This window comes from Anopheles ziemanni, chromosome 2, assembly GCF_943734765.1.
Source record: "Anopheles ziemanni chromosome 2, idAnoZiCoDA_A2_x.2, whole genome shotgun sequence".
NCBI classification, from domain to species: Eukaryota; Metazoa; Arthropoda; class Insecta; order Diptera; family Culicidae; genus Anopheles; species Anopheles ziemanni.
This window is the reverse complement of record NC_080705.1, coordinates 85955183-85982022: the sequence shown is the minus strand read 5'-3', so window position 1 is coordinate 85982022 and position 26840 is coordinate 85955183. Positions and strand designations below refer to the sequence as shown.

Genomic DNA, 26840 nt, shown 5'->3' with positions numbered 1-26840 from the left:
AGCGTGTACGCGATAGCGGATCGCTCCCAATCGCGGCAGGCTGTGGCAGGGACACGGAAAAGGAAGCTTAGAAAAGCAAGCCAAAATCAACAGCCCTGCTGCTTCACTGCGAAAGCTATTCAACAATAACAACAACGCTTCACGAACCCACGGTGGCCGTATAGTGTGTGTGTGGCTCGATGTGGAAGTGAAGTCTGCATCCCTGTTTTTCCTCCACTTCCGTCGTCGTAGCCGCAAGGATTCAAGAGCTCCCCACTCGTGGAAAGCTAGAGAGCGAGCTTACCGTACCTGCGTGGAGAGAACGAGCGGTGCTAAGAAACATATCCTCGAGCATCAACGCAGCGCGAACTAACGACGAACACAAATCAAACACACGCGAGCAAAGGACGATCCGCGTGCGAAAATGTCGGCAAACGATGCTAACTTTATGCTGTTTCCAAACATCAACGACTGTTCGTACGTTTCCTGCTACTGGTAAGTGCAAATTCATCGCTTTCCTTGCCTCGCCCTCCACAGGCGAGTGCTTTCCAGTGCTGCGTGGGATGTTATAGGCTTAAAAAATACGCACGAGAGCTTTGTGTGTGTGCGGGTGGCGGAGCTGTTCCAATGTTCGACGGTCTTGGCACGTTCCAAAGGCTACTGCAATCCGCACCCGCACCCAACGTAACTAACCGAATACATCCTCCCAAACTCGAGTTCGGGTGCTCGATCAATCTTTCTAACATCAATTTATGTTTTCCTTCCGCGTACCGTCGGCCGAGCGTGCGTTTGTATAAACAGCGCCACTGCAAGAGCAGCCTTTCGGTGCAAATATTTCAAAATTTACGCAGCCGCTCGCACACACGGTCTGCTAATTTTACGGTCGTCATTTCGGCAAACAAAGGTCATGTTTATCTTGCCTACGCGAGGCACCGGCAGCGGGCGGGCGGGCGGGCACGAGGCACGTGCGACGGTTGCTTCGGGTTTTCCTTTAGCTGCTGATGGAGCCGCCCAGTCGGCGGTGCCAGTTTTTCGGACAGTCTTTTGTGGGCCCTTTTTCTCGCTTGTTTCACAACCCCTTTCTCGGATCTCCTTTCCTCCGGTTCGGATGATGTCGAGTGGAGCTTAAGTGGAGGTCAAATGGTGTGCGTGCGTGCCACGCAACCGATTGCACACGGCGGCGTACATGCGTTGGGCAAAGGCAAGATCTCCGTCCGCTGGTGGCATCTTTATTCATTGAAGTATGTACAGAATTTGGCTCGGAATTTATGTTCCCAATTTGTGCATGCTCTGTAAAGCGTTCATCTCCGTCTGCGAACTTTATGGGTAGTGAATAAAAACAATGTTGGCTTTAACCCGAAGCTCAACAAGCTGTAACCAATATTTATTGTCATAATAAATCTGGGAATTTGTTTGTACTGAACGAAATGTAACATCATGTATACTATAAATACTATAAACACTATACGATATGAAGTATATTTTCCAGATCGCGAAAAAAATGGTTTTAACATTGAAATTAACGCGAAATTCAAAATAATTTTAATATTTTTAAAATCCAGCATTTGCATCAAACTAATGGGAATAGAGAAATGGTTTTATATAATGTACGTTTCAATATACGAATTAAGTTAATCCGTCCTAAGCCTATCCAGGATGGTAAGAATCAAAACTAGGAAATTTTTCTAACTCAATTTTTATCGATAATGTAACAACACTAAACATGTACTCTAGCTCCTTTATAAATATTCTTCAAAATAATTATAAATACTTTGAGTAAGTATTAAAATACATATCACTACTAAACTCATACAGATAAAGTAATATGTCACAGGAATCACCTATTCTTTCAATGATACTTCAAACGAAAGATTTGCGTGAGGTGTCCAAAGTATTTAATTTTGTTGTGCGTTAGTTCCGAAGCGTGCATCTAAGTTGAAATTACGTGCATAAATGTTAAAATCCGTACCCAATTACTCACCGCAACTGTGCAGGAATCTTCGCTATTTCGATGCGAGTAAATGATTCCGAATAAACCATGCGGTCGGTTGCACATTTTACCTATTAACTTCTTTCCCATTACATCCACGTAATTTCGCCACGGAATAAGCAGCGTATCATTGGCGATGAAGACGGCTAGGACATTCCCAAGACGCCAGGAGCACGAAACGATAAGGATGTTTGTGTATTTCTTTTCCTTTCGCCTCGCTTACTTTATTTCACCCGGTACGATCTCGGCATAGCAGATTTTGTGCTGCGTGCGAAAAGAGAAAAAGGGCGAAGGTCGTTGTTCAGTCCACGGCTTTCATGTCCTTGTGAAGCTGCTGGTGCTGCCGGTAGCATTTCGGTTGTAGCATTTCTCCCTCCGACGGTGCTTGACTTTCATCTTGACCATTCGTGTGCGCCCCATACGACTCGTCTAGTGGCAGCAATTTTTCGTCATTTTCGGCATGGCTGTCATCATCTCGCCCGCGTCCCCGCTTGGTACGCTGAATATTCAGCAGAACGGAACCGAAGGGAATGCCGAAAGTATGACATGGATGGGACACATTTTTGGCCCCGCATGGTATACTTCAAGCGGGGCTGGATGGATATTGGTCCTGTGCTCTCGACGACACTATCGTGCCGACAGTTATCCGCAAATGAAAAGTATCCTGGCGCCCATCGCTTTGATTCCATCGAGGCACTCGTAGGACGCCGCTATGCGAATTTGGCTTTTTTGGAGACAGATTTATGCCTATGTCCATGATTTGAAGTTATTTTCATTCCGCAAAGTAAAGCTTTTTATATTAAGATTGTAAAGATACAATGTTATGTTCGTGTTAGTAAAATGTAATAAATCAAATAAATAAAGCAAGTATTCACGGCCGGTTTTTAGGTGTTATAAAAATCAAATGGGGAATGATTAACTTTTCCAAACACTTTAGTGACACTCGTTAGAAATAGTGTTGTGCTTAATGAATATTTTGACGAGATTCATTCATATGAATCTTTCATCTACGATTCATTCAGATTGATTCATGTATCTTTGCGGAACCGAATCTTCAAAGCTTAATGAATCTTTCGAAAGCCTAATGAATCTTCATGAATCTTACGTGGCTCTGTCACGAATCCCCACTATTCTTTCATTGGTGTGGATCATAGGACCAAAAAATAAAAAGGGGTCTCTCTACCCATTTTTGGCTGATCACTTTTCATCAGTTGATGTGTCTTTGGGATTCATGAATCTCTCGACGAAAGATACATGAATCCCTAAAACGCAGAGAATCATTCAGATTCATGAATCTGAATCTGATTTACACAACTCTAGTTAGTGTCGCTAATGGGCTTCAAAGGATCGGGGTTAAAAATCAACGAGTCATGCAAATATTGAATTAAAACATTAATCTCTTCAAAATTGTTCTTCGGATATACAAGAAATGAAATTATGAACAATGTATGGTAATTTGTGGGTCCAGGGTCATTTCCATAACGTATCTTAAAGCAACAGTATTAGTAATTAAAATTTGTCAGACATTTCTATAATTTTTTTGAGTGATTTATAAACCTGAAGATGTGTGTAGATTATGATTTGGTGTTTGGGTTGTCTTGTCCTATGACCACATAGAAATTTTATTCATAAAAGTAAAGTAACTCGTTATTTACACAATGTGATAAATTTATATTATTTACCAATTGAGTAACTATCTCATTATTATTCTTTATGTCTTAGCTACACTTTCCTTCCTCACTTTTGCTTCCAAAGGCACAAACATATTGCGCAAAGCTCTCGACGAAGTTCTGACGCAGCGGGATGCCATCCCTTCGAGATAGGGCGTGACTTCAAACGAGCCAGTGCGCCCCACGTACCGTTCTATCCGTGCCAGCATATTAGGGGTACCCAGCGACATTCTCCAAACCTTTTTTTTTCGGTACGGTTTTAGCCTTGGTCATTTGACCTCCGTTGTTCTCTGTCATGTCTTCTCGTGTGTTTGCGGAAGCAGGGAGTGCTGCATGGATTGATGTAGTATATGCGTTTCTCTGCCGCTTTAGTCAGGTTCTTCTCCTATGCATCATCAGCCAGAGAAAGGACAGTCCTTGAGGGATCCGCTCTATGTCGGGTCATTTATGGCTAACGCAAACGTTCGGGACGATTGAACATTACCCCGCCGGTAAGGGTCACGGGTCTTGCATGGGGATGGAAAACTATATTGGTACCTTTTAGGTTTCTTTTTTTTACCAAAATCCAATTGTAGGACAGTGAGGAGCCTTTCTACGCTTTCGCCTGCGACGTCCTTAACGGGAACCCAACGGCAAAGTTCCAATATCCCATAGTCCCAGCAAATCAACGCCCCGGGGTCTTACGCACAGGCGTCCTGTGGTGAGCTCCATTCGTCGACTATCGCGATGAAGCTTTCAATATTAACATTATCGTTAGAGTGCGCCATGCCTTTCGTGCTTTCCGTCGATGGATACCGATGATTTCCTGCTCCTGCGGATGACGGTGAATGTGGTAATGGTGACGAAGGTGACGAAGGTGTGTCACCTGAGGATCCTTCGAGTTGTTCCCCCAGTGCACAATGCCCATTTGCCGGGATGGAAGTCAGAAATCCAACTTACTTATAACATTTACAAACCATTTTTGCTTCAAACTACAGGATCAAACTAAGAACTAGCCAAAAAATTAAGCCAATGCGTCCAGCCAATTCTGAGATTCAAAAGGTCAAAGTCCAAAGTTGCGAAAAAACCGACCGAAAATTTGAAAAAAATTATCCAATTTTGCATATTTATAACTCTTGCAGTTTTGGTTATATTTTTAAAAATAACACTGTTTTGGAAAGGTATTTTATTTGTCTTTAAAGAAAAAATATAGAATTTGATGCAAAGCTCATATTTTTTTAAATATTATACAAAACGTATCAAATTACAGATAAAATATGAAACAACTTGAAGTTCGACATCTTGCCAAACAAAAAGTGCGCGGAGTTGCGTAAGTTCAAAGGCATGATATTATAGCCTGATATGTATTCTTTTAAGCCATGAAGAGTTTACCTGCGGATAGGCGCAGAATCGAAAGTTATTTAAGTTTTTAATACCATGAGGAATATATAATAATTTTAGATCAAAAAACGTATTTTATTGTTTTCATATTTTTATAAAGTACAAGAAAATAAAATAAATCAATTGATAAATCATAATAAATGACTCAATCGGGCAATAAGCACATTTTTACGTAACAATAGCTTCAGTAAAATGTGCTTAATAGCTAGTCACCATAGCATATAGCGCCCCCAAGTGGGATTGGGTGGAATTATTCTTTTGAGAATAAATTTCATACAAAACAGTTATAAAATATAGTTTGCAGTATGAAACAATTGAAAAATAATTTTATCCCAGTATTTACTCCAAAGTGGCCATTGCGCAGTGGTAGCGTAAATGCACGCGCCCGCTTTTGCCATTGCCCTAATGGGATCTTATGCTAAACGTTTCCTCGTACGGGATATGGAACCTTTTATTATCCATGCGGGCCGAACGTATCGAACGTACGTACGTACGTCCTTTTTCGGAGCGGTATGGAACGAAATTGTTCCAACAGACAATTCGCCCCCTTCGGGTTATCGTGAACAATTTTCCCGGGGTGCAAAAGCTTCCATTGGCTTCCCTGCCAGGATCGTGTGCCGTGCCATAGTTCGTTCACGTGTAAATTTGCGTTACTTTCGTTCATCGGTTTGCGAACCCCACTCGGTTTTTTTTTGTTTCGTATCGATAGACTTCCTCACGTTGTAGCGTAAGAAAGAATACGATCCCGAAAGCGACGCTTCAAGCCGTGGCTTCCATCCCGGCACGTTCTACTATTTTCCGGCGATTAGTTCTCGTGGGAGTCACGGAATCGGGATAAGCATGGATTATGGTTTATTACAGTTGATTCCGACCTTCGACTTGGTGAGCGTTTCGCGAAACATGAGCCCATTATGCTGCATCTTTTCACCGACAGAAAGGCGGGACCGATTGAGCAAGCGGCTAAAAGCTCGAGCGGTGTTTAGCAATTGTAATGTGCAGACTCCGCCGTTTGCTTTTTACGTTGATATTGGGAAGATTAATGTCAAAATCATTTAAATTTCGGTAACGAAATACTGCTTGAAGAAAATTACTGGTGATGTTCATCGCTGGAATGTCTACTTTGAATTTATGGAGTGCCTGTATTTATATTGAATCTATGTGTTTGTTTTAAAAATAGGAAACTATAATACATACGTCCTCGTTCTTTTTCTGGACATTTTAACCTCATAGGAATTCGTTAAAAATTATAAAGTTTAAAGCAAACATAATTTTGTGTTTTGTTTGAATCTAGCGAATTATTCACTTGAAAAACTCCTCCAGTTCGTAAATTCGCCCTTGTTGTTGTCTTCGGTCGTGAGCCCCCCCTTCTCATTTGGGAATGTAGGTCAACGATCATTTTCCGTGCCATATCTTTCCCACATTTGTTTGTTTCAGTTTTGTTACTTTTGTACGGTGGTTTGTCAGGCAAATGAATTCTCCCGATACTGACCACTCGTCGTCGGCCCACGTGCGTGATTATGTGCGTGAAGGTAATTTGCATTCGGCTGGAGGTTCCAAGGTTTTTTTTGCATTACCAATTCGATCCATAAATTATACGCTGTATTATACACCATGCCGGTTGGGAGGGGCTTGTTTCGGTTGGTAGGTTTGTTTTGGATGTTTGATGGAGAATTGATATGTCTTTCGTGTGAGCACAATTAAGCCTTTTAGTATTTTTATATCTTTTCGGTATATTTAATAAAAAAGTTTAGTCATGGGTAAAATTGTTATTTCGTGCCCTAAAAACCTTGAAAACAATATACCAACTACAATAGAACCGTTGTACACTTGTATATTTATTCACTATTGCACTACTTATATTTTAAGATGTTGAAGCTTTTGGGATAGCTTCGAAACTTGTTTTTGTTACAGTATTTCAAAACGATTGTTTGTAGATAAATTAGTTTAGATTTGTTAATTCAGTATACTAGGTAAAACAATAAGAAAACAAAAATAGTGTTGACACGTGAATAGAATTCATCATTATGTCACACGTTGCCATGTACTGAGTAAGAATGAGTGAGTGAGTTGAATCTTACTATTGAATGATTAATTTAAATCCTAACGGATAGTTTTTATTACTTCTTTTTCATTTGAATCCTTCAAAGGATTCGAATCCCAAAAGAGTGAATGAGTGAATGAAAGAGTTGCTAGTCATCATAGAGATTGAGATTCGAATCTCAACTAGAGATTCGAAAGAGTGAGTAAAAGAGTTGGTAGTCTCAAATGGAAATTCGAATCCCAAACTGGGAAACTGGGAAACTCTGTGGTGACTAGTAACTCTCTTACACACTCTTGGGATTCGCATCTTGGCGATCACGAAACTAAGGTTAAGGACGGAACGATTTATGATGCTTTTAGCAGTTGGGATTCGAATCTCAACTTGGGATTCGCCTCTCTACGACGACTAGCAACTCTTTTACAGACTTATTCACTCTTTTAGGATTCCCTGTCAAGGATTTAAATCTCTGTGACTACTAATAATCCATTTTACACGTTTCAAATCACAAAAGAGTAATATAAAGATTCGAATCCTCGTGATGATTGTTCACTCTGATTTAAATCTTTAAAAATAATTATTATTCTCATCAATATACCTTCGGCTAAAAAATACGATTGTGAACCGATATTAGGAACGGCTGACCACCGATCTATGATATACCGTCTTTTGGTCACCGCAACTTTCTTCGGAGAGATGCCCCGTCCCACTAGGGGATGTCGTGTCCCATAAAAAAAAATAAAACACTGCACTGCACAGATTAAACAATACATTAGAATTGTAGGGTGGTTTAACTAATGAGAAAATATGTCTGTGAAATTAAATGTGGTTTGCTCGTTTGACGGAGTAATTCTTCAAGAGTTCTTAAAGATTCATTCTACTAAAAGCAGCACAAATCGTTCCGTCCTTAACCTTAGTTTCGTGATCGTCAAATTTCCGACACGATGCGTGCTGAATGATTTCATTATTATTCCGAGATTTTACATAATTAATTAACAACGTGTTCCGCGTGAGTGGCGCTGACATGATTGCGTTCGTTCGAAATCGTCGCCGTTCTTTTAAGCCCACACGCCAGCTCGTCGAGTGGCAGATGTTCAAAGAAGCTCCGGGGGCGAGTCATATTCGCATGCCGCTCGGCAATAACATGGCGCCAGCGAGGCAAGCACGACATAATCGTATATTGGTTGGTCCTTTTTTGGAGTTTCGCTTGCGCACCGCAAAACTTGTCGCTGGTTGCTATTGAATATTCTCCTGTTTATTAACGTGATAAGGATTGCCAGAGCCAAAGTTTTCTCCCCGTAGTACATTTCCACACACACACACACACACACACACTCGAAAACGAGCGGAAAGGCTCCGAACCGAACCGGAGTGTCGTAAATTTTCTTTCCAGTGTGTACTTGATTCAATTTCGGAGAACTTTAAAACCCGATTGTAACGATGCCTTGGAGTTGCCCACCACGCAAACAAACGCTAACAGCGAGTGTGTGCAAGACCTCCCCCGAAAGTAGCAATGGTGTGGCAAGCATGGGGTTTCGTCGCGACTATGGCCGGCGTAACTAACTGGCACGTTACGAGCTGACGAATGGGGGCCCATAAAACTGGACTTTGGCTCTCGGTTGGGAGGTTTTGGCCGTCGTTTGAAACGATCCGGCGCCCCGAGGCAGCAGCTCCTGAGTGGTGGTGTCCCGGGTGGGTTGTTGGAGCGAGCGCGAAGAGCAAACAGGGACAGGAAAGTAACAGTAGTCCCCGGGTCGCCCCGGTGTTTATGCCCATCGCATGCTAAACCGTAATAATGTCCACTTCACAGCCTTTTTGCGCCGTTTCGCCGGCACCGGGCTTCCTGTGGTGGTGTCGGCTCAGCAGGCGACGCGCGAACGATGACGCGGCACGGACGGGCGGGTGGACACGCACGGGTTTTTCGTGTGACTCCGACCCCGCCCCACATCGGGGTAGCTTCCGGCCGCGCGACCGCCATGCGACGACGACATTGTACCAAAGTCCGAAGCTGCTTATTTTCTCGCCACGTATCGCCATAAGTGCGCCGCAGGACTGGGGGAAGCGATGCGAGGAACCGGGGGCCTTCCCGTACGAAAGGCGACTTGTCCATCTTCACCGTGCCCGCGCAGTGGTCACGTACCCATAATTTACGCTATTCAAGAGTGCTGACCCTTCAATCCCGGGTGGCAGAACGGCGGTCCTGGGAGTGGGAAAGCTCGTGCAGCTGTATTGCAAAGCTCCAAAGGAGAAGTGGCCCCACTTTTCCCCCCCAATGCTCGGCTCGTATATCAAAGTCCTCTCGAAAAGAGAGTGCCTGCACACTGGCACTCGCTTTTCCGAGCAAAAGCAATTTTTCCACCACCCCCTCGCCGGCGTCTTGGCGGTGGTTCCAGTTTCCGGCGTCAAATGGAATCGGTACACACCCACCCGACTAACTTTTTATTTTTGTTGTTGCGTGTTTGTGGATGCCTTTTTGCAACCATATTCCATTGCGCCTTGCTGCTCCTTGGAGTTAAACTGTTGCATTCCGGATGTTGCGCAGCCGGGTTTTACTCGGGATGGAATCTGGAGCCCCCCCCACCTCAACAACTCCCAACGCCAAGCGCGCGCGCACACCGAGGGAATTAGGTGTAGGGTCTGCGCCACCCCCGGAGAGGGAAGCTTCCGGTGCTAGATGTTGCGGCCAAAGTGCGATTACCATATCGTACCGGTGCGATTCCCTTGGATGCCAAGGCAATAGAGATATTGAAACTGCATGATTTAGCGTTCAAGATAGCGATACTCTGCGATTTGATAGGAAATTTTTTAATGCAAGGTTCGATTTTTGTTCACCGGCTAACGATAGCAGATATTTTACCCATCTACTTTTGCTTTACATCTATCCTGTTTAAGACTTTCTGTTGGTTTTTGATTCTTTGTAAACTTGTTTTCTTTGTATAGTGTGAAGATTAGTCTCTTTTGTAAATGGATTCCGGATGAAGTATCTTCATTGCATGATTATTAATTAGCGGTTGAATTACGATAACATTCTTTGTGGTTTAGTTTAGTAACAATGGTTGATATTTTAATGGCTAGTTTTTTTTTTATCAATTTATACTGTAGATGTTATGTTTTGTATGTTTTGTAAACTGTTCTGTTTGTATGAAATTTTGGCGAAAAATTTAAATTTCTAATGATGACGATGAAATGATGCACATTTCAGTTGAATTGCTTAAAAATCACCTTTCGATGAGTTATATTGTTTCAAAATCATCAGTTCAATTCAGTGGAATTGCATAAAAGTCAACTTTCGTATAGTTTCATGTTTCAAGCTCGGTAGAAATAGGATTAATTAAATAGGATAAACGCCACAAGCTGGTAGACAAAAGAATGAAGCAAAACGAAGTATAAAACAAAGCCGCGTGTGGGAAAAGATCGTCAACAAATAATCCGCCAATGCGTTAACTTTACAATGTTCATGCAACTTCAATGAATAAACATAAAAGCAAGCAAGAAATTGTTTTCTATGAACGTTACCTTCAAAAAAATATTCTTTGAACAAAAATGTTGAAATGTATCGGAATTACCATCATAACATTTTTAACAGAACACCAATTGTTGTTCTGTTAAAATTATATGAATTATTTTAACTTTTTTTAATCTTTAATCTTCGATTGAAGATTAGTAGATTGTAGATATAAAATGTTTCCGTTTAAAGGATTGCATTCGAAATTGCTTTTTGATGTTAATTCATATTCGACGACGTATTTAAATAAAAACGGTGGTTGGAAGTTAATTTGTGTACTTGATTTTGGCACATTTAGAAAACAACGTTTTTAGTAGATCAGTTTCAAATTCACCAGTTTAATAACCAAACGTAAGAGGATCAACAAAAAGCAGGGAAACCGATCATGAAATATTGGCTGGGAGTTTATAGCTTTTTCATAAAAGTAATGTAATATTGATGTTGGAGAGCTCTTCTTTGAATGATGCGGCAGAACATTACCAATTCAACAGCGATGATGGGAGTCGCCTTTTCTACAACCAATCCATGACCTTTGCTTCGCGACCAGTATGTAAGCGATTTCCAATTCCGTTTCGAAAGCCCAGTAGCAAAAAGCGCTTACCGTTCTGCTTCTACCCCCGTCCAGATGTCCATCCCGGGTAATACACCGGATTAAGCCACCGCGAAGCGAAGTCCATCCACCACGGGCACAATTCGCCCGAAAAGCCGCTCGGACCGTTTCGCTTATCTTGGCTTCACCTGCAAAGACGCCGGACGATCAAAGACCCTCTTCACCCCCCCCCCCCCCCCCCCCTCCTTTTTCTTTCATAAGCTTTTTGGGGCACAAATGTGGAGGTTTATCACCGGCCCAACCAAAAGCCGGGCAGCGAATTCTGCGCTGTTCGTACTTTGTTTTCACCATACCGTTCGAACCGGTTCGGGTTTTGCACAGAAGAATTGCACTGCGACCGGGAAATGTTAATCTCTTTTTGGGGCCCCAAGTTTGGTTGAACCAGGGTTTTTTTTTTGTTATCCATCCGCGAAGTGGGGAAAAAACGCTTGGAAAGGATTTTAGGAGTTTCGTCGTATTGGGAAAAGTGGTATCGATGGAGTTACGCTGTTTTGACAAACAGATACAACACTCGTTGGTCGCAAAACTGCAACATTGTGAAACAAGTATGCACTCAACGTGTTGTGACTAGATGCTTTGGTTCAAGTTGTGTGATGTTTCTGAAAAGAGGCCAATTGTTTGTACATCGAAACGATTGCTTGGAAATGTGTCCCGACAGGCTTTTGAATTTACGTTAGGTTGTTTCAACGCAGCATAGCAACAACTCAAGAAGTACCTGCTTTGAGGGATGCTTTCAATACCCGATAAAATTTCCAAGATTTGAATAATTCCTTCCGAACCGATCATGTGTGATCGTCCCGGGAGTGGGGGCGGGCAAATAAAAGAGCCTTCGACAGAAGCGCGTACTTCTGGCGAAAAACAGAAAAGAAAAGCCGGCCCGGTGTACCCTTTGTATGGCGTGTTTTATGAACCGTATCGCTAAAGCTTCTCCCAAGCGATTGATCAAATTTGACATGAAGTGGTTGCGGGGTTTATCTCGTCGATGTACCGAGGTGGGGGCGCAGGTGGATTGATAATGATGACGCGTAGCGTCTGCCACTCTGTTTTCCTCGAGTAACAGAACGAAATTGAACAGATTGAAGATGCTTTGCTACGCTTTTACCAGAACGGTAGGTATTGTTCATCTTGGAAACAACGTTCTTATTCAAGATTATCTTCCACGTCGCTTCCAAAGTATTCCCGTGTCACGTTCCGTGGACGTGGGTAGCTGTTTTGAAAGCGGCGCGTGGATTCCGACTGTTTTATTTGTTATGCGCCACTGTGTATGTAGTATAAATATATTGTGCTGACTTTTTGTCCGTTCGTTTTTTACATTTCGTAATCCCTTATTCCCTTCAAAAACGATCCACGCGAGGGTCGCCCCTCATTTTACCATGTACCGGTGAGTGTGCTTCAATATCTGCTGCACATTAAACCGAACCGAACCGTTACACACTTCAAACGACATCCCGCCGTGACAATAAACCACCGCACAAACGGTATTCTCCAAATCCTCCAAAATTGTAGTCGAACCGGCGCAAATCTTGGCCTGGGCCAGCCCAGCCCGGCGAGATAAACATCTTGAAACGGCCGCCGTGCCATCCACGCCCTCCCTTGACCCCGTGGAACGCCTTGCAATAAAAGAAAATGAGTTTGACGATTTCGAGTCCTTCGGATCCCTTGGTCACACAAAAGGAACGGTGGTGGTGTTGGTGGTGGGTGTTGGTTTGTAGGACACAAACCAAACGTATGAAAGAACGAAAAATAAACTATGTAAAAACCGGTCTCCTTCCTTCGACCTTGTACCCTTGTCAAAAAAGTACACGCGAACCACGCGGCTGCCATGCGTGTGCGCTTCCCTTTTTTCCGCCCGGCGCCACCGTCTGCTCGATGCGTGCCAAACCCGCACCATTTGCCCCTCCCCACTCGCCCAGCCGCCAGTGGCGCACGTTCATCAAGATCAAGGGGGGGGGGGGGGGGGGGGGGGGGGGGGGCGCATGATGGAAAGCTGTCACCGATTTTTCACCTTCGTCTTGTGTGTGGCTTGCACATTAATATGAATCCGCACGCAGTCACCAAACTCGAAACGAATAATTTATTTACCTTTCGTTTTCTATACATCGGGGTAATGTAATCAACATTACGGTTTCGTTCCTAGAATATTTTTGTAAACTGTGTGCTTGTATTTTTATGTTCTTCAAAATTAACCAATTTCAACGTTATATGGAGCCACAAACTCTTTTTACTTAGTCTTCTTAATGGACTTTTTAAATTATTTAAATGAAAATCGCTTATGTTTATTAAATTAAAAACAAGCAGCAGCGCTAAGTGTCTGTGGGCAAACCGCATCAAAGTAAGAGGGTAATTCTAAAGCTCGGTGCGATGGCCTTTTGGAAGCGGAAAATCGGGACGGGGAAATGGATCTCCCAAAATATAACTAATTATTTTTCCATTAGCGGAAAAAGCGGGCGAAAATGGATCGGCGGTTGGAATGGTGGGAAACGTTATTTTATGCCGAAAGAAAAAAAAACCCTAGGATGTTATTGATTATTTTCTTAAAACGGAAAAAGAAGAATTTAATGTTATTTTTCTTCATTTCGCTAGAACGATAGGATGAGCAAAAGAAAATCGGGCATCGTTTGAGCTGATGACCCGATTTGTACCGTGTTCGAGTATATTTTCCATTTTTTTTATCAAAAACCCGAGAATGTGATCCTTCCAACGCGGCTCAAATCAAAGTCCCAAAAGATAACATTCTAATTTCGCCGCGAAAATAATGCGTACGATAGGTTTTCCCATTCTCGCGAAAAGTCAGGCTGGGAGGGGGTGAGGTTTCGCGCGAGGTCGTCCGGTCAAGAGCCGCTTTTCATTTGCATCCAAGAGGTGGGAATGGAGGGCGGGGGTTGTGGGAAGGAGGTCATGCTTTCGCTAGCGCGCACAGGTAATGATGAATTAGGGTTTCCCATTCGAACCGAGCTAGGCAGCCCCGGATGCCGGTTTCTAATTATTTCGAAATTTATGGTATCAACCTTTTTCCCCCGCGCCTTCGCTACCGTTCCGTTTTTCCAAGCAAAGGCAGACGAGAGGGGGTAGTGAAACGGTAATGGTAGTCATTACGGAAATGTTACGCAAATCCGCGACGATCTCCGCTTGGGAAGGAGGGTGGTTTGGCAAATGGGAGAGCAGTGCGCCTTTCGTCTTCCGATGAAAGAGGAATGCCTCCCTTTTTCGCGCCCTGTTCGATACGAAGGACTCCACGGGCGCGCGCGTATTTGTGTGGTCAAGTCCATATTTTATCGCACGTTTCGCTTTCAAGCGAGCTGGAAATAAATCAAGCTTCACCGATAAAGTGATCATTTCGCACCGCTCGGCCGTCGCTGTTCGCAAGTCACGACTGAAAGCCAGGCCAGGGGAGTGTAATAAATTTACCTCCATCAAGGATAGGAAATCTCTAATCGTATGATTGAACGTTTCAGTGTAGCGGATGTAGCCAATATTGCATGCAAATTAAACCATTCCATGTGAATAAAATGTTACGGTGAGCAATCGATAAATCGCAGCCACCGAACAAGTACCCAAATTAACTTGGCATCAGTAAACACGGACACGGCATACAGCGTAAAGTTAATCAGTGAGCAATCTGATGTTCCATTGCTTATTGCAGAAGCCATAAGCAGACCTCGTAACAGATGATAAATCCACCACACACACACACACGCGAAGGACGATGATGAAAATGGGGCAGTGGTGGTTGTTCTTCGACGAGGCATGGGTAAACAAAAGGTCCTATTGGAAGTACGTTTTATCTTTGCCTTTTGCTGAAGTTATAAAATGGAAACCCGTGCCGCCCGCCAACACAAGCGTGCTCTTGGTGGAGCCGAACGCTGAAAAATCGCAACCGAAAGTATTGCCGAGAGTGTGCGCAAAAGAAAGCCGGGGGAAAAAACAATGGAAGCCACCGGTGTGTTGAGGCTGTGGAAAATTAAATATTGAATATCGCTGGCACACCGGATGAAACTTTAATATCCGTACCGTGGCACTCGCTCTCTCTCTCTCTATCACTCCTTTGAATCGATTGCTGGTAGAGTGCTTGGACGGAAGCTTCCATCAGCAGCATATACATATGAGCGTGACTGGGGACCAACAGCAACCCGGGTTTGCATATATGCCGAGGGCCGGATCGCATGGGTTTTGGGCGTGCATTTGATGCAGTGAAGTGATTGTGAGTACATCAATCAAAGGATGTTGAGCGGTGAACAACGCGTCGTGCTCGTGCGGAGCCGGCCGGTAATGGCATGAGCATTATGAATTTCTAATTCAGTCGGATCGATATTTTTGCGCTTTGGCGGCGTTGGTGATATTTGTCATCGATGAACATTTCCGTACGTCTCTTTTCGTGCACCAAAGCTGTTTGTTCTAACTAAAATTGAGATTTTGAAAATAGAAAACAATATTGTTAATTTCCACCAATATGTATTGTGTTTATAAATTGCCTTTGTAGAGTAAACATTGCACTTATGGTTCTCAAAAAAGGTTGTGTAATTGGAATGCTTAAAAAGTTATCTTTTTTCACATTTATGCAGGCTCATTGTTTGTTTGTAAAACAAACTGCAAAGCACCAATATATAATATATCAGCTTTCCAACCTTTTTGAGAAAAAATCTCGCACAATCTTTTTCGCACAGTTATCCATCAAAGCTTTTATATGTCCAACTTGTATCATATATGCTAATTATGCTTTATTTATTTTTCTTTTTATCTGACGTGCTCATATGTTTCGTTTTCATAATGATACTTCTCATGAAAAAATATTAAATCCAACATAAAAAAAACTGCATTAAGCTGCTACCGACAAATTTGAAATTACGAAATCTCTGACCACTCATCAGACAAACTCAATAAAAGGGGCAAGGAAAAAAAACGAACAATGCTGCGTACATATTCGTCGGCTCGTCGGAAAATCCTTCCCCTCCTCCCATGCGACGATGGGTGTTTGCAAGCGTCTTGGGCATCCTTTCCTTTAAGTGACTTGTAGTTTAATAGTCCCGCAGCAAATGGTGTTTTCCCAGCGCAATGAGCCACGCGGTGTTAACCGAAGCCAACACCCACCGAGAAGTACCACCGTTTTTCCCAGCGGGACGATTCCGTTGCCAAGCACCAAACTTCGGGTTTGCGGCGTCGGGCCTCTCGGCCTCTCTCCTCGTTGTTTGCCTCGCCCCACCATGCGCACCTCATCCGCCAGCACTAAAACGAGAGCGCTTTGTGGAGGATATCAAAATGCATGTGACGGCGTGTGTTTACTTCCGTTTGGGTGATCGTACAAAGCGGCCGGTGGGTGTTTCTCGTTATCCTGCGTACGACCGTTGGCGCGACAGGCTGGCTGGCTGGTTTCGGATTAGGATAATACTGTGCCAGTTGCCGGGCTGCTGTCTTTGTGGGGCGAACTTCCTACGCACGGACATTGTATCAAACCATCACGATCTGCACGCATTAGCAGCATAGTGACCCATTATCTATACGCTTGCCTTTTTCTTGTAATGCCATGAAATGGGTTTAGTTTCTTCGTTGATGCTTTTCGTGGCAAAAATAATATCTTTCCTTTAGCAAACACAATTTCTTATATGATATTGATTTCCTCGCAGATATTGAGGAATTGCAAATGAAGTTCTCTTTTCAACTGTTTTACTTTTGATCTACATTAAGTTGCACAAAAATGAAACACATGTTACGGAAATTAATTCGCCGCGAAATGCTTCGACCACATCAATATGCAACGCACTCTGGACGCCACCAAGTCGTAAACCAGGTTTTCGATACAGTTTTCCCATTTCCCCGCAGGCTTCCCGTTTCAATATGCAACGAAAGAATTTAATTATGTCGAATCCAACTGCCGTGAAATCCACCCAATTCGGCGAATGGTAATGGTAATGGTTGGCCCGGTTTTGCTATTGAATATTCCATCGCGTTTTATTGCCTGCTCGTCCTTTCCGTCTGTAACACGCAATTCGATTTTTCAACGTTGCCCACAAATTCACCTGACAACAGTTGCCAAAATGAAAGACAGAAAGAAGACTTGACGAACGTAAGTGGACGGTTTTGTTCTGTAAGACGGTTGGAAGAGGTTTTGGATTATTTTCCAAATTAAAATTGAATAACCATTTTTTCACATAATGAATTGAGCAGGAGTTTCTCACCCTCTATAAAACACCCTTACGGCCTCTTTTTTTGTTACGTTTGCTCCAACGTTTGACCAACTAACTTTTAACTTTATTCCATTGGTAGACAATTACATAAAGTTATTTCAGGTGACGAGTTAAAAGTTTACATTCACTCCAATCGCGAAGGTCATATTTTTGCTCGTCTACCAACACCCCGTTATTTTTAACACCTTTTGCTGTAATCATGTGTTTTTCTTACATTTTTTATCTAAAATACTGCATTTTTCCGTGTATAACGACCCCCCTACAAAATTATTCAATGTTTACCAATTTCTTTACAATTTTATTCCTTTTTTAACCTCCACTCTATGATCGTAGATCTGCTTCTTGCCTCTTTGCCGCAAGATTTCCATTCACTTTTGCGTATTAAGTCACTTTTAACTTGGAACTGGATTTATGCGAAATTCTCTTTGTCGGAGAGATGTTCCTTAAATTGCGCCATTTTGAAGACGAATCAATAAAAAAATAATCAGTTGTCAACAAATCCGTAATAACAAATACATAAAGTTGTCAAAAAAAGTCTCGAAACGTTAAAATGTAAATTGATCGGTAATCCATACAGCTACATTCGAAAAGTTACTACCCGTGTATAACGGATACCCTTTCACATTCTCAGAGTTTTTTTTTAGATTTTTTGTGATTTAGATCAATATTGTGTTAAATTTTGTTCAATTGCATCGATAAGTAGCGCATAACAAAACTGGGTAAAATATTTTTAAACTAAAAGCTGATCATTATACACAGAAAAATACGATACTCAAGTTAATGGACTATTTTTTTTTTATTTGAAGGAAGTCTTATCGTCGTTATGAAATAACAGTTCTATTTGGCTAAAATGCGGGTCGCTTCTTTCAGCATTCATGTTTGTTTTGACAAATGTTTTAAATTCTTTGTATTCCTTTCGTCCAATTAAAAAATAAAACAAGTTTTAAAGTGCCTATTGTTAAAACATAAAATGTTGCTGCACAGCACTGACATAATGTTTTCAATAGTATATTCTAAAGGTGTATTGTAAAAGGGTAAAGCCGATAATAACGCAAGCTTCCCATTGTGTGAACGCGGCGACATGAATGTGTACAAATCCACTTACAAAGGTCGCATTGCTACCGACAAACTTTGCCGATGGTTTAGCATCGCTTTTCATCGATATGAATGCACCAAGGGGCTCGTTTTCCAAAAAAACGAAATGTCATGACAACTTCACTTGTAAATCGTCTCCTTCTTTTGCGCCCGCAATTGGGAAACTTTCCAAAGCTGGCAGATCCATCACTACCTCGGAACTGACTTGCATTCGCTGCTCTTGTTCGAGAAAACTAGTGGAATGCTTTTGCTTGCTGCCGTGCCCGTGGAAAACGGGGTGAAAACTTTCCTTTTAACAACCACCGCGAACGGTGCGCAATGCTTCCTTGGGTTGACGACTGCCACAACTAGCACAAGCTTCGGGGTGCGATGGTGGACAAGGTACGTTCCAATCCCTCCAAGATGCCAAATACCGAATACCCTTCTTGCGTTGTGGCTCGTCCTTTCTGGGGCGAACGTTCCGTTTTGCCCGCACTCGAGTGGTAATGGAAATTCACGTCCCACTGCAGAATGTTTGCCTCAAATTCTTCATCTCAGCGTTTTGAGAGGGCCACCGCGAAACGTGAAATCATCATCGACCTTGTGATGTTTGCACAGGTCCGAAGCTTACTGTGGTGGGAATGTATGTATGTATGTATACGCTGGTGTATGTAACGTTTTACCTGATTCCTGTGTGCAGTGCCCAAAACATGCCACCCGGACCGGCACTCCCGGTCATGCCTCCTGCCTCCTGTAGACATCCTTGGGTCCTTTCATACACACAACACTTGCTGGTTACATTGCATTGGCAGGTGCACGGCCACGGCGGTGTTCATCGCCGGATGAACATTATCTTCCCACTCGCCAGCTCGTTTCACTTCTCGTGTTGCGAAAGTGTGATGAAATTTTCACATTCTAATCTCATTTGGCTAAATAAGTAATTGAGCCTCTCGTGAAGGGAAACCATTAGCGTGCGAGCCGCCGGCTCCGTGGCCGTGTTTTACTCGGGGCAGGTTTGTTAGCAGATTATTTGCTCCGGGCGGGGAAGACAGATAGAAAAATGGGATTATACTTTCACACCGTCTCATCCTGTTGCAATGTATCCCTCCCTCTCCTCTTCAGCTGTCCTGTAACAACAAACCGTCACGCAAACATAACGAAATCAACACGAAGTTGTAATTGGTACGACAGCGGACGGGTGTGTGTGAAAGAAAAAAAGCGGAAAGAAAACTAATGAGCACTAACAGCTTATTCCTGCCGGTTGAGGCCGGGCCCGTGGTCAGTTGTTGTTGATGTGTTTTGGAACTAGAACCGCCGCCCTTGGAAACAGTCTGGGAATCCCATTCCCGACCAGAGCATAGGGTTCTAGAGGCTCACGGTCTGTGGCATTGATGCCGCCAGAGTCGGTGGTCCGGTTTACTCGTCTTGGTCAGACGTCCCGGTAAGCTACATGGATTTTTATTTTCCACTGACTTTGGATGCTGTGAAGCTATGCAATTTTTCTCCACTCTGTGTGTGTCATGTCCCAGTGTTCGTTTTGTGCCTGGAAGCCTCAACACATGTTGGTCGTATCGGAGACAGGAGGATTTGTCGGTTTGCTCATGGATGTTGACGTTCGTTTTCTGTTGATGATCCATTCTGGTTGCAACCGACAACGGTTTGTAAAGTTGCATGAAATCATGCCGCATCAGATGATGATGATGATGATGTTCGGGGTGGTGCATAGCATAGCATAGGAAACGCTGTTCAGTGTGTTGATGGCACTTCACCGTTGGAAATCGCTAGCTTCATTGCTTTCGCTCCTGTCATGGATATTTGATTCTACAGCATTGAGCAGGACGTAAAGCAGGAAAAAGAAATCATCATGTGGATGTATCAGCATTCTTATTTTTTTTTGTTTATGCTTTCCAAATATCCTATTACCCATGACCCTAGCTTAAATCTGTGTATCTGAATTGTTCGTGTGCTTTGACGACTTATGTGAGATAACTCCATTTGCGATAAAAAATGGACCAATTTTAACGAGCTTTAGTGCAAACATGGAAAACACTAGCAACTTTTTTTTAAAAGCAATCATCAAAAGTAGCATTTCTTTTGTTTTCAGAACAAGTTTGACAAGCTTTATAATCAACATTGAACCCGTCGTAGCCAAAATAGATAACCAACTTCGTTTGATTGTATGTTTGCTCTTCCAGCTATATCGCGGAACGAACATGTTTGATGTTGTTTGAGATATGTCCTGTCCGCCGAACTCAGCTGATTTGGATTTTTGACTATTTTGTCACTTATGGAGTAAGGTTCCAAAATCGGGACCCCAAATTACAACAGATGGTGTAAAGTCAGACAGAAGGAAAAATGGGTTAACCATTCCGTTCTTTGGGCTGGATGGTCGCTTCAACTTGCCTTGTAGTTAAAAACAACTTAGAAAAGATCGAAATTGTTATACGGAAGTGAAGCTTCTGTAAAACATGTTTACAGAAAATCGCGACATCGTGACCGGATGTTGTAGCTTAATTGAAGCTGGACAGCGACGAATGGTTAAAAATTCTGGAACGTTATGTTTCTTTTTAAAGCTTGTTACAGCATATTTTAAAAAGTTGGGGGTCCCAAAAATCCCATAGAACATCATTTTGTGGACGAAAATCATCGCAAAGGCTATGGCCAAAATCGCTGTTCGTTCTGTCAAGTCTGAGCCGTTCCGGCGTATCGAAAAGTGAACAGTTTGCAGTACCTCCCTGCAGTAAGCAAATTTATCAGAAAACATCACGTAGAGTACGATCCAGTGTTTTGGACTTATCTGGCCACAGTAAATCATGCCCAATGATCATCAGACGAGTTTAACCGGTCAAAGACCATTAATATAGCTATCACTGCTAACCCTCCTTATGCCCCTCAACTACTTCCACTCGAAAAAAAACATTGAGCCCTCTCAAATGTAGGATCTAACCCAATAATTGAAACTCCAAACGTTTTAGCATGTTGTCATGAAAGTCACAAAAGCTGAAAAACATACCAACAAAAATAGTTTTGTCTGCTATGGCCAAGTGCCGTAATGCCGCCTGACTGGCCGGCGGAATAAAAATTGAAAGTAGTGTTTACTATGTACCTATATGATGTAACTTTACAATAAAATTTTTTTTCATCAAATTATCGTAGACTGGTAATTTATTTCTTATCACCGACGAAAGTTTGTCCAATTGTTTTAATGCAAAGTCTATTTTCAAAATTTTCCTCGGCCTTTTCAAACAGCTCACGGTTTTCTAGCCGTCATTTAATTTATTTTTCGTTTACAGATAATTAATTGGTGTCTTCGTGTTAATTTTTATTTGAAAATCATCATCTTTGTCCCTATGAGCATATGAGCGTCGCAAAATGGAGTTTGAAAACACTGAGCGTTGCGAATTTTTTTTTTCGGGCACAACCATTTTTCCCATGCGATCCTACAATGTTGAACCTGAATTAAGGTAAACTTGACAGACAACGGAGCCTCGAGCGACCCGGTGGGAGGTGCTTGCTAGGTGCAGTTTGCTGCAAAACTTTCTCGAAGCGGTATTATTCAACCTGATACAATCAATGTGGGTTAACGTTGGCAGTATCGAGCAATGGAACCTACAGGTGGCACGCCTCCGGTTGACCCCGGAGCCGGAGCTTCTTTTCACTCCGTCAAAAATGTATGTAACGAAGGCCGCAGGGGCAGGCAAATCAAACTCCCCGGTGCCTTGTTCCATACACGGATGGCTTGAAAAAGGACGTGTTGCACGGTAATTGTGATTGCGATGAATGATTTAGTGGCCATTTTGCGAACTAGCTACCCCCGGGCGATGGCAAACCGTGCGATATCCGTGCACGGTTTTCCTAGTGGAATTCGATCCTGGTCCTGGTGTGATGGGTATAGGAATCAGGGGTCACTCACACACGCCCTCGGTGGAAGGAGTTACACGCTACCCGAAAACCTACCCAAAAGGAATTTGAATAATGTTTTCCGGGTCGATGTTGCGTGTCGTTGATGAAGCGCCGGCAATACGTGGGTCGTTTTTAGTAGTGAAGCTAACGAAACGAATAGGGGTCAGGATTATGATGTTGTAAACGTGCAGGAGTAATAAAGTAATGTAAGGTAGCAAAATTCAATTCATGAATACAAATAACAAATTGATGATTCTATGTTCGACCAGTTCACACCAGTATTTTCACACTGTCATATTTAAACCCCCGTTAAAATATCCATCCCTTTCTTTTGTTCCTTACCCGCAAAGAACTTTGAAAATTAATGCCTAAATTATCTAATTTTCTTTGCTTCAAACTTTTCGTTTATGTTTTGTCCATCATTCCTCGAAAAAGACGATGAAGATGGACTTATTTTGAATGCTTGAATGAAATGCGATGATTAGTTTTCTTTGGGCTTAGTTGTTCTCTTCAGCCCCCCCCCGGTTTAAAACTTGTCCATTTTGGCTACTTTGCTTGGTGGGAAGAAAATGTGGCGGATCTGCGTTGGGAGCCATCCCCATCGTCTGATTAGAGCTTTACGAGCTTTGCGGATTGAGATTCAGCAAAATTATTCCTGCTGCTCTTAAACACCAAACGAGCGTAGCATTTGAATTGCTATGTTGTTATAATTACTTCAAGGTGTCTTAAGATTTTCCTTCATAAAATATCTCCTGTGCTGCTAAATTGGAATTTAAGATTTTACTTTACGCTTCTTTGGTTTATAATTACTCTAGTATGTCTAAGGATAACTTTAGAGCGCATACGTTCTACAATTGGGATAAAATATAAAGTAGCAGAATGCATAAACTTGTAGCTTTATGTTTGCCAGAATAATTGCAAAACTCTGAACAAAAGATTCCACCCTCCCGTTTGATGTAGTTTGAGTAAGTATTTTCATTATTCTCACTGGCGGTCGAAATCATTGCCACGAAAATAGTACGGCCACGGTAACTTACACTTACACCGGGAAACTTACTGCAAGGAAATCTTTCGCAAGCGGATGGAATGTGGTCGCTCAAGCATCTTCCGAGTGAAAACTGTCTGGGGGCGTCTGTTGAAGTACAGCGTTCGCGTTTGAAAAGAAATGTCCGACCGGCTCTGCTGTACCGAGGTGTACCGAGCCACGGAAAAGTTTGCATGAATCGTTATGGTGTTCCAAGAAACTTGGAAGGGAAAACATTCTCCACTGCGGTTTGGCAGAGGAAACATAAATCAACTGCTTGCTCGAACCATTCCCATGCTGGTAGGATTATTCATCGTCTTTTATTGTAAATAAACATTTACAATCCGATTTAAAGTTTAATATGTCGCAGGAATTTAAATTAAAATTATTAACTTCACGCTGGAAAACTTTAATTAAAAATTTATTTTAATAAAAATTATCAGATCCACACTGGAAAACTTTGCAGCAAAAAATAGTGGTGACAATAACCTAGGCAATCGGCTTAAAATTATAAATAACATATGGATTACATTGTATTCTTGATAAATGACACTTTGACACCGAATGTATGTTTTAGGTTTTTTTATTTATGAAAACATAATCCCCAACTAATACTTCGATACTTTCCTAACACCGCAGTCCTACAGACCCGACGAGTGTTGAATGATAAATGTGCGTTTTTTCTCACCATTTTTTTCCCCATTATTTTCTTTCTCTCCCCTTCCCTGTAGCGAGGAAAACGTGTGGAAACTGTGCGAGCAGGTCAAGAAAACACACCCTTCCGAGCTGCCGAAATGTTACGCCGTCTTCGTATCGAACGAGCGGCGCACGGTGCCCCTGTGGCGGCAGAAGGCCGGCCGTGGCGACGAGAAGCTTGTGATATGGGACTACCACGTGTTTTTCATGCACAATCCGTCACCGAACCGGTGTCTGGTGTTCGATCTAGACACGACCCTGCCGTTCCCGACCTACTTCCACAAATACGTTACCGAAACGTTTCGGTCGGATTATGCCTTAACGCCGGAGCACCACAGGTAGGTCGTTCGGGATGGTTCGGCTGTAGGGAGGAACAAAAAAAAAAAACGCTGAGAGGGCCTGGTCCGGTACTAATCCATGGGGCCGGGCGCCCACAGCCCGTGCACCCTTCGGTCACACCTTCGGTAGCATCCCGCCCTGCGGAGAGGTGCTCTGATTCGGTCGTTAATCAATTTGTGCCAGTGTGCTAAATTTAATTGGATTTGTTTTTCCTTTCTCCCTCCCTTTGCTCGGTGTTTACGGCACACGAAAAAACAAATAAACATTGCCACAACCACGCAACGCAACCTGGGCCGCTCTCCTCCACCACCGGGGCCGGCGGGGTTCGCAGGTTCTTCCGGGTGATACCAGCGGAGAAGTATCTGGCAGAGTTTTCGTCCGATCGAAGGCATATGCGTAGACCGGACGGGTCCTGGATCAAGCCGCCACCGTCCTACTCGCCCATCCAGACCGCCGGTAGGTAGTTGACGAGCGTAATCTGCAAATAGTGTCATACGGTTCGTTTGGGTTTTACGTTTCTCTCTCCCTCTCGTCAGCTTTGATTCATTAATTTAGTTTATGTCGTCGTCGGTGGTGGTTCAAAAATTCGTCTCCTGGAGAGCTGGTTGCCTAGAAGGGATAAAGAAGTAGAAAAAACAAGGAAAAGGGATTTTTAATCAAATTTGTTTGCTCCGATGGAGGCGCCTGGTTAATTATAGTTATAGGGAGCAGCACGTGTAAATCCGTTTAGAGTAGAACCTAATTTTTGTTTGTTTGAAATAGTGAGCAGAGAATTTACCTAGAAGAAGCTTGTGTCGAATGACTGTAATATTCTAATTCATGATTGTCTGTACTTTTAAACTAATTTATACTTTCACTAGATTTTTATAACAGGACTGTCCTTTTTGTGTATCCGAAAGTGTAATAAAAAATCTCAAACGTGCCTACAAATTAAAAGGATTGTAATGACAAACTAAATTGTTGGTATAAACAAAATCAAGGTGTTTGACCAGTTGCATAACTAAACCTCAGGTGTCTAGTTTTAAACCTCACTTTTTATTTGTCACATTTGTATATAGGACATAAACTACTCGAAACGTACGTATTTCCTATTTCTTTTTTTCTATTGTAATAGTCCATCACTTTACAAAACAAATTGTTATAAATACATCAACATATTTGTCGACGCTTTGTGCGATTTGCACTAAATGTTTATTACTTTCTCTAATTACAGCAAGCACGCACAGCCTGGATGATTTCATCTGCATGAAACCGGGCCGCGGGCCGGGCGCGGTCTACGATCTGTTGCACTTTGTTCAGCAGTTCTACAAGCCACCGGATCGGAACATCGGCACCAAAACGCAGAATTAAAAACCCATTAACGGACGCGCTGTAGTTCGGCACGGTGGGCGAATGTCTCACGCCGTTGATGGTGATAGCTAGCGAGAACGAATTGGTAGAGCTCGCGCGAACGCTCGCGAGGACAAAGAGAACGAGGATTCGAAATGCTGGCTAGGCGTTGGTTTGGCCGGCTGTGTCGGGGCGTATTTGCAGCAGGCAAGCGAGAATAGGACGCTACCATTTATTGGAACACAACACCAGAGTACGCACCGTGCCATCGTTCGAGCGACTAAAGGTGGGTAGGTATCGTTGGCCGAGCACCATACCGGGCTGTTTTGCATATTTTTATGCTTACGCCAAGGCTTCATACTGCAAACGGCGGGAGAGCATTGGAAGGCAAGGGCAAAAACGCAAGATTACGACGCCTCGTGAATAGGTTAAGACAATTGTCAGTACTGCGTAAGAGGTAAAGCGTATTTAAGTGTTATTAAAATGTAAAATCTTATATAGTGCTTCTTAATTGTTAGCATAAAACCAACATTAAACAATTGAAGGCGCAGTTTTGGAGGCAATGCACAAACATGCGCTAACTCAAATGTAATAGCAAACTCTAATCGGTTTGAAAATGAGACAAACTTTATCCTTAATATGTTGAACGATGAACACATGCAGAGTATAGATATTCAAAGAGAAGAAAAAAAAACCATGAATAGATTGATTGTAAGAATCAACAATCTATACCACGCCAGTCAAAACGGAACAGGCAAACGTATAGTCCGTTATCTTAACCCTAGTAATTTATACACACAATAGAACAGAGTGTAATAGCAATCGGGCGATACAGTTGGTCCCACAAATTGTTAGCTGTTTTGCGCAAGAAAACGCCATCGACATGCGTGTATCGTTAACGAGATGGAACGGGAACCGCACAACTTTAAATCTCTTTTAATGTGCACACACTTACGGCAGTACTTAGCATAGGCGTATGGGGCGCCGCATGTTATTGCTCTATTTGTCACCAGAAATAATGTTGAATGGCGCCATATGCGAATGCTTTCAGATCTGCATACGCAGCAAAAGAGTAAGATACTCAAATTGCACGAAGTAACCGTAACGAGGGGGTTGACGGA

General features: G+C 42.7%; 1 protein-coding gene across 1 annotated transcript; it reads left to right on the top strand.

Annotated features, from left to right (window-relative positions):
* Positions 1–171: 171 nt before the first annotated feature.
* On the top strand, positions 172–26840 carry LOC131283493 (protein N-terminal glutamine amidohydrolase). Its single transcript, XM_058312775.1, has 4 exons — positions 172–474; positions 24087–24389; positions 24722–24846; positions 25604–26840. Exons 1-4 carry the CDS (start codon positions 404–406, stop codon positions 25738–25740), a joined length of 636 nt encoding a protein of 211 aa, XP_058168758.1. The 5' UTR covers positions 172–403; the 3' UTR covers positions 25741–26840.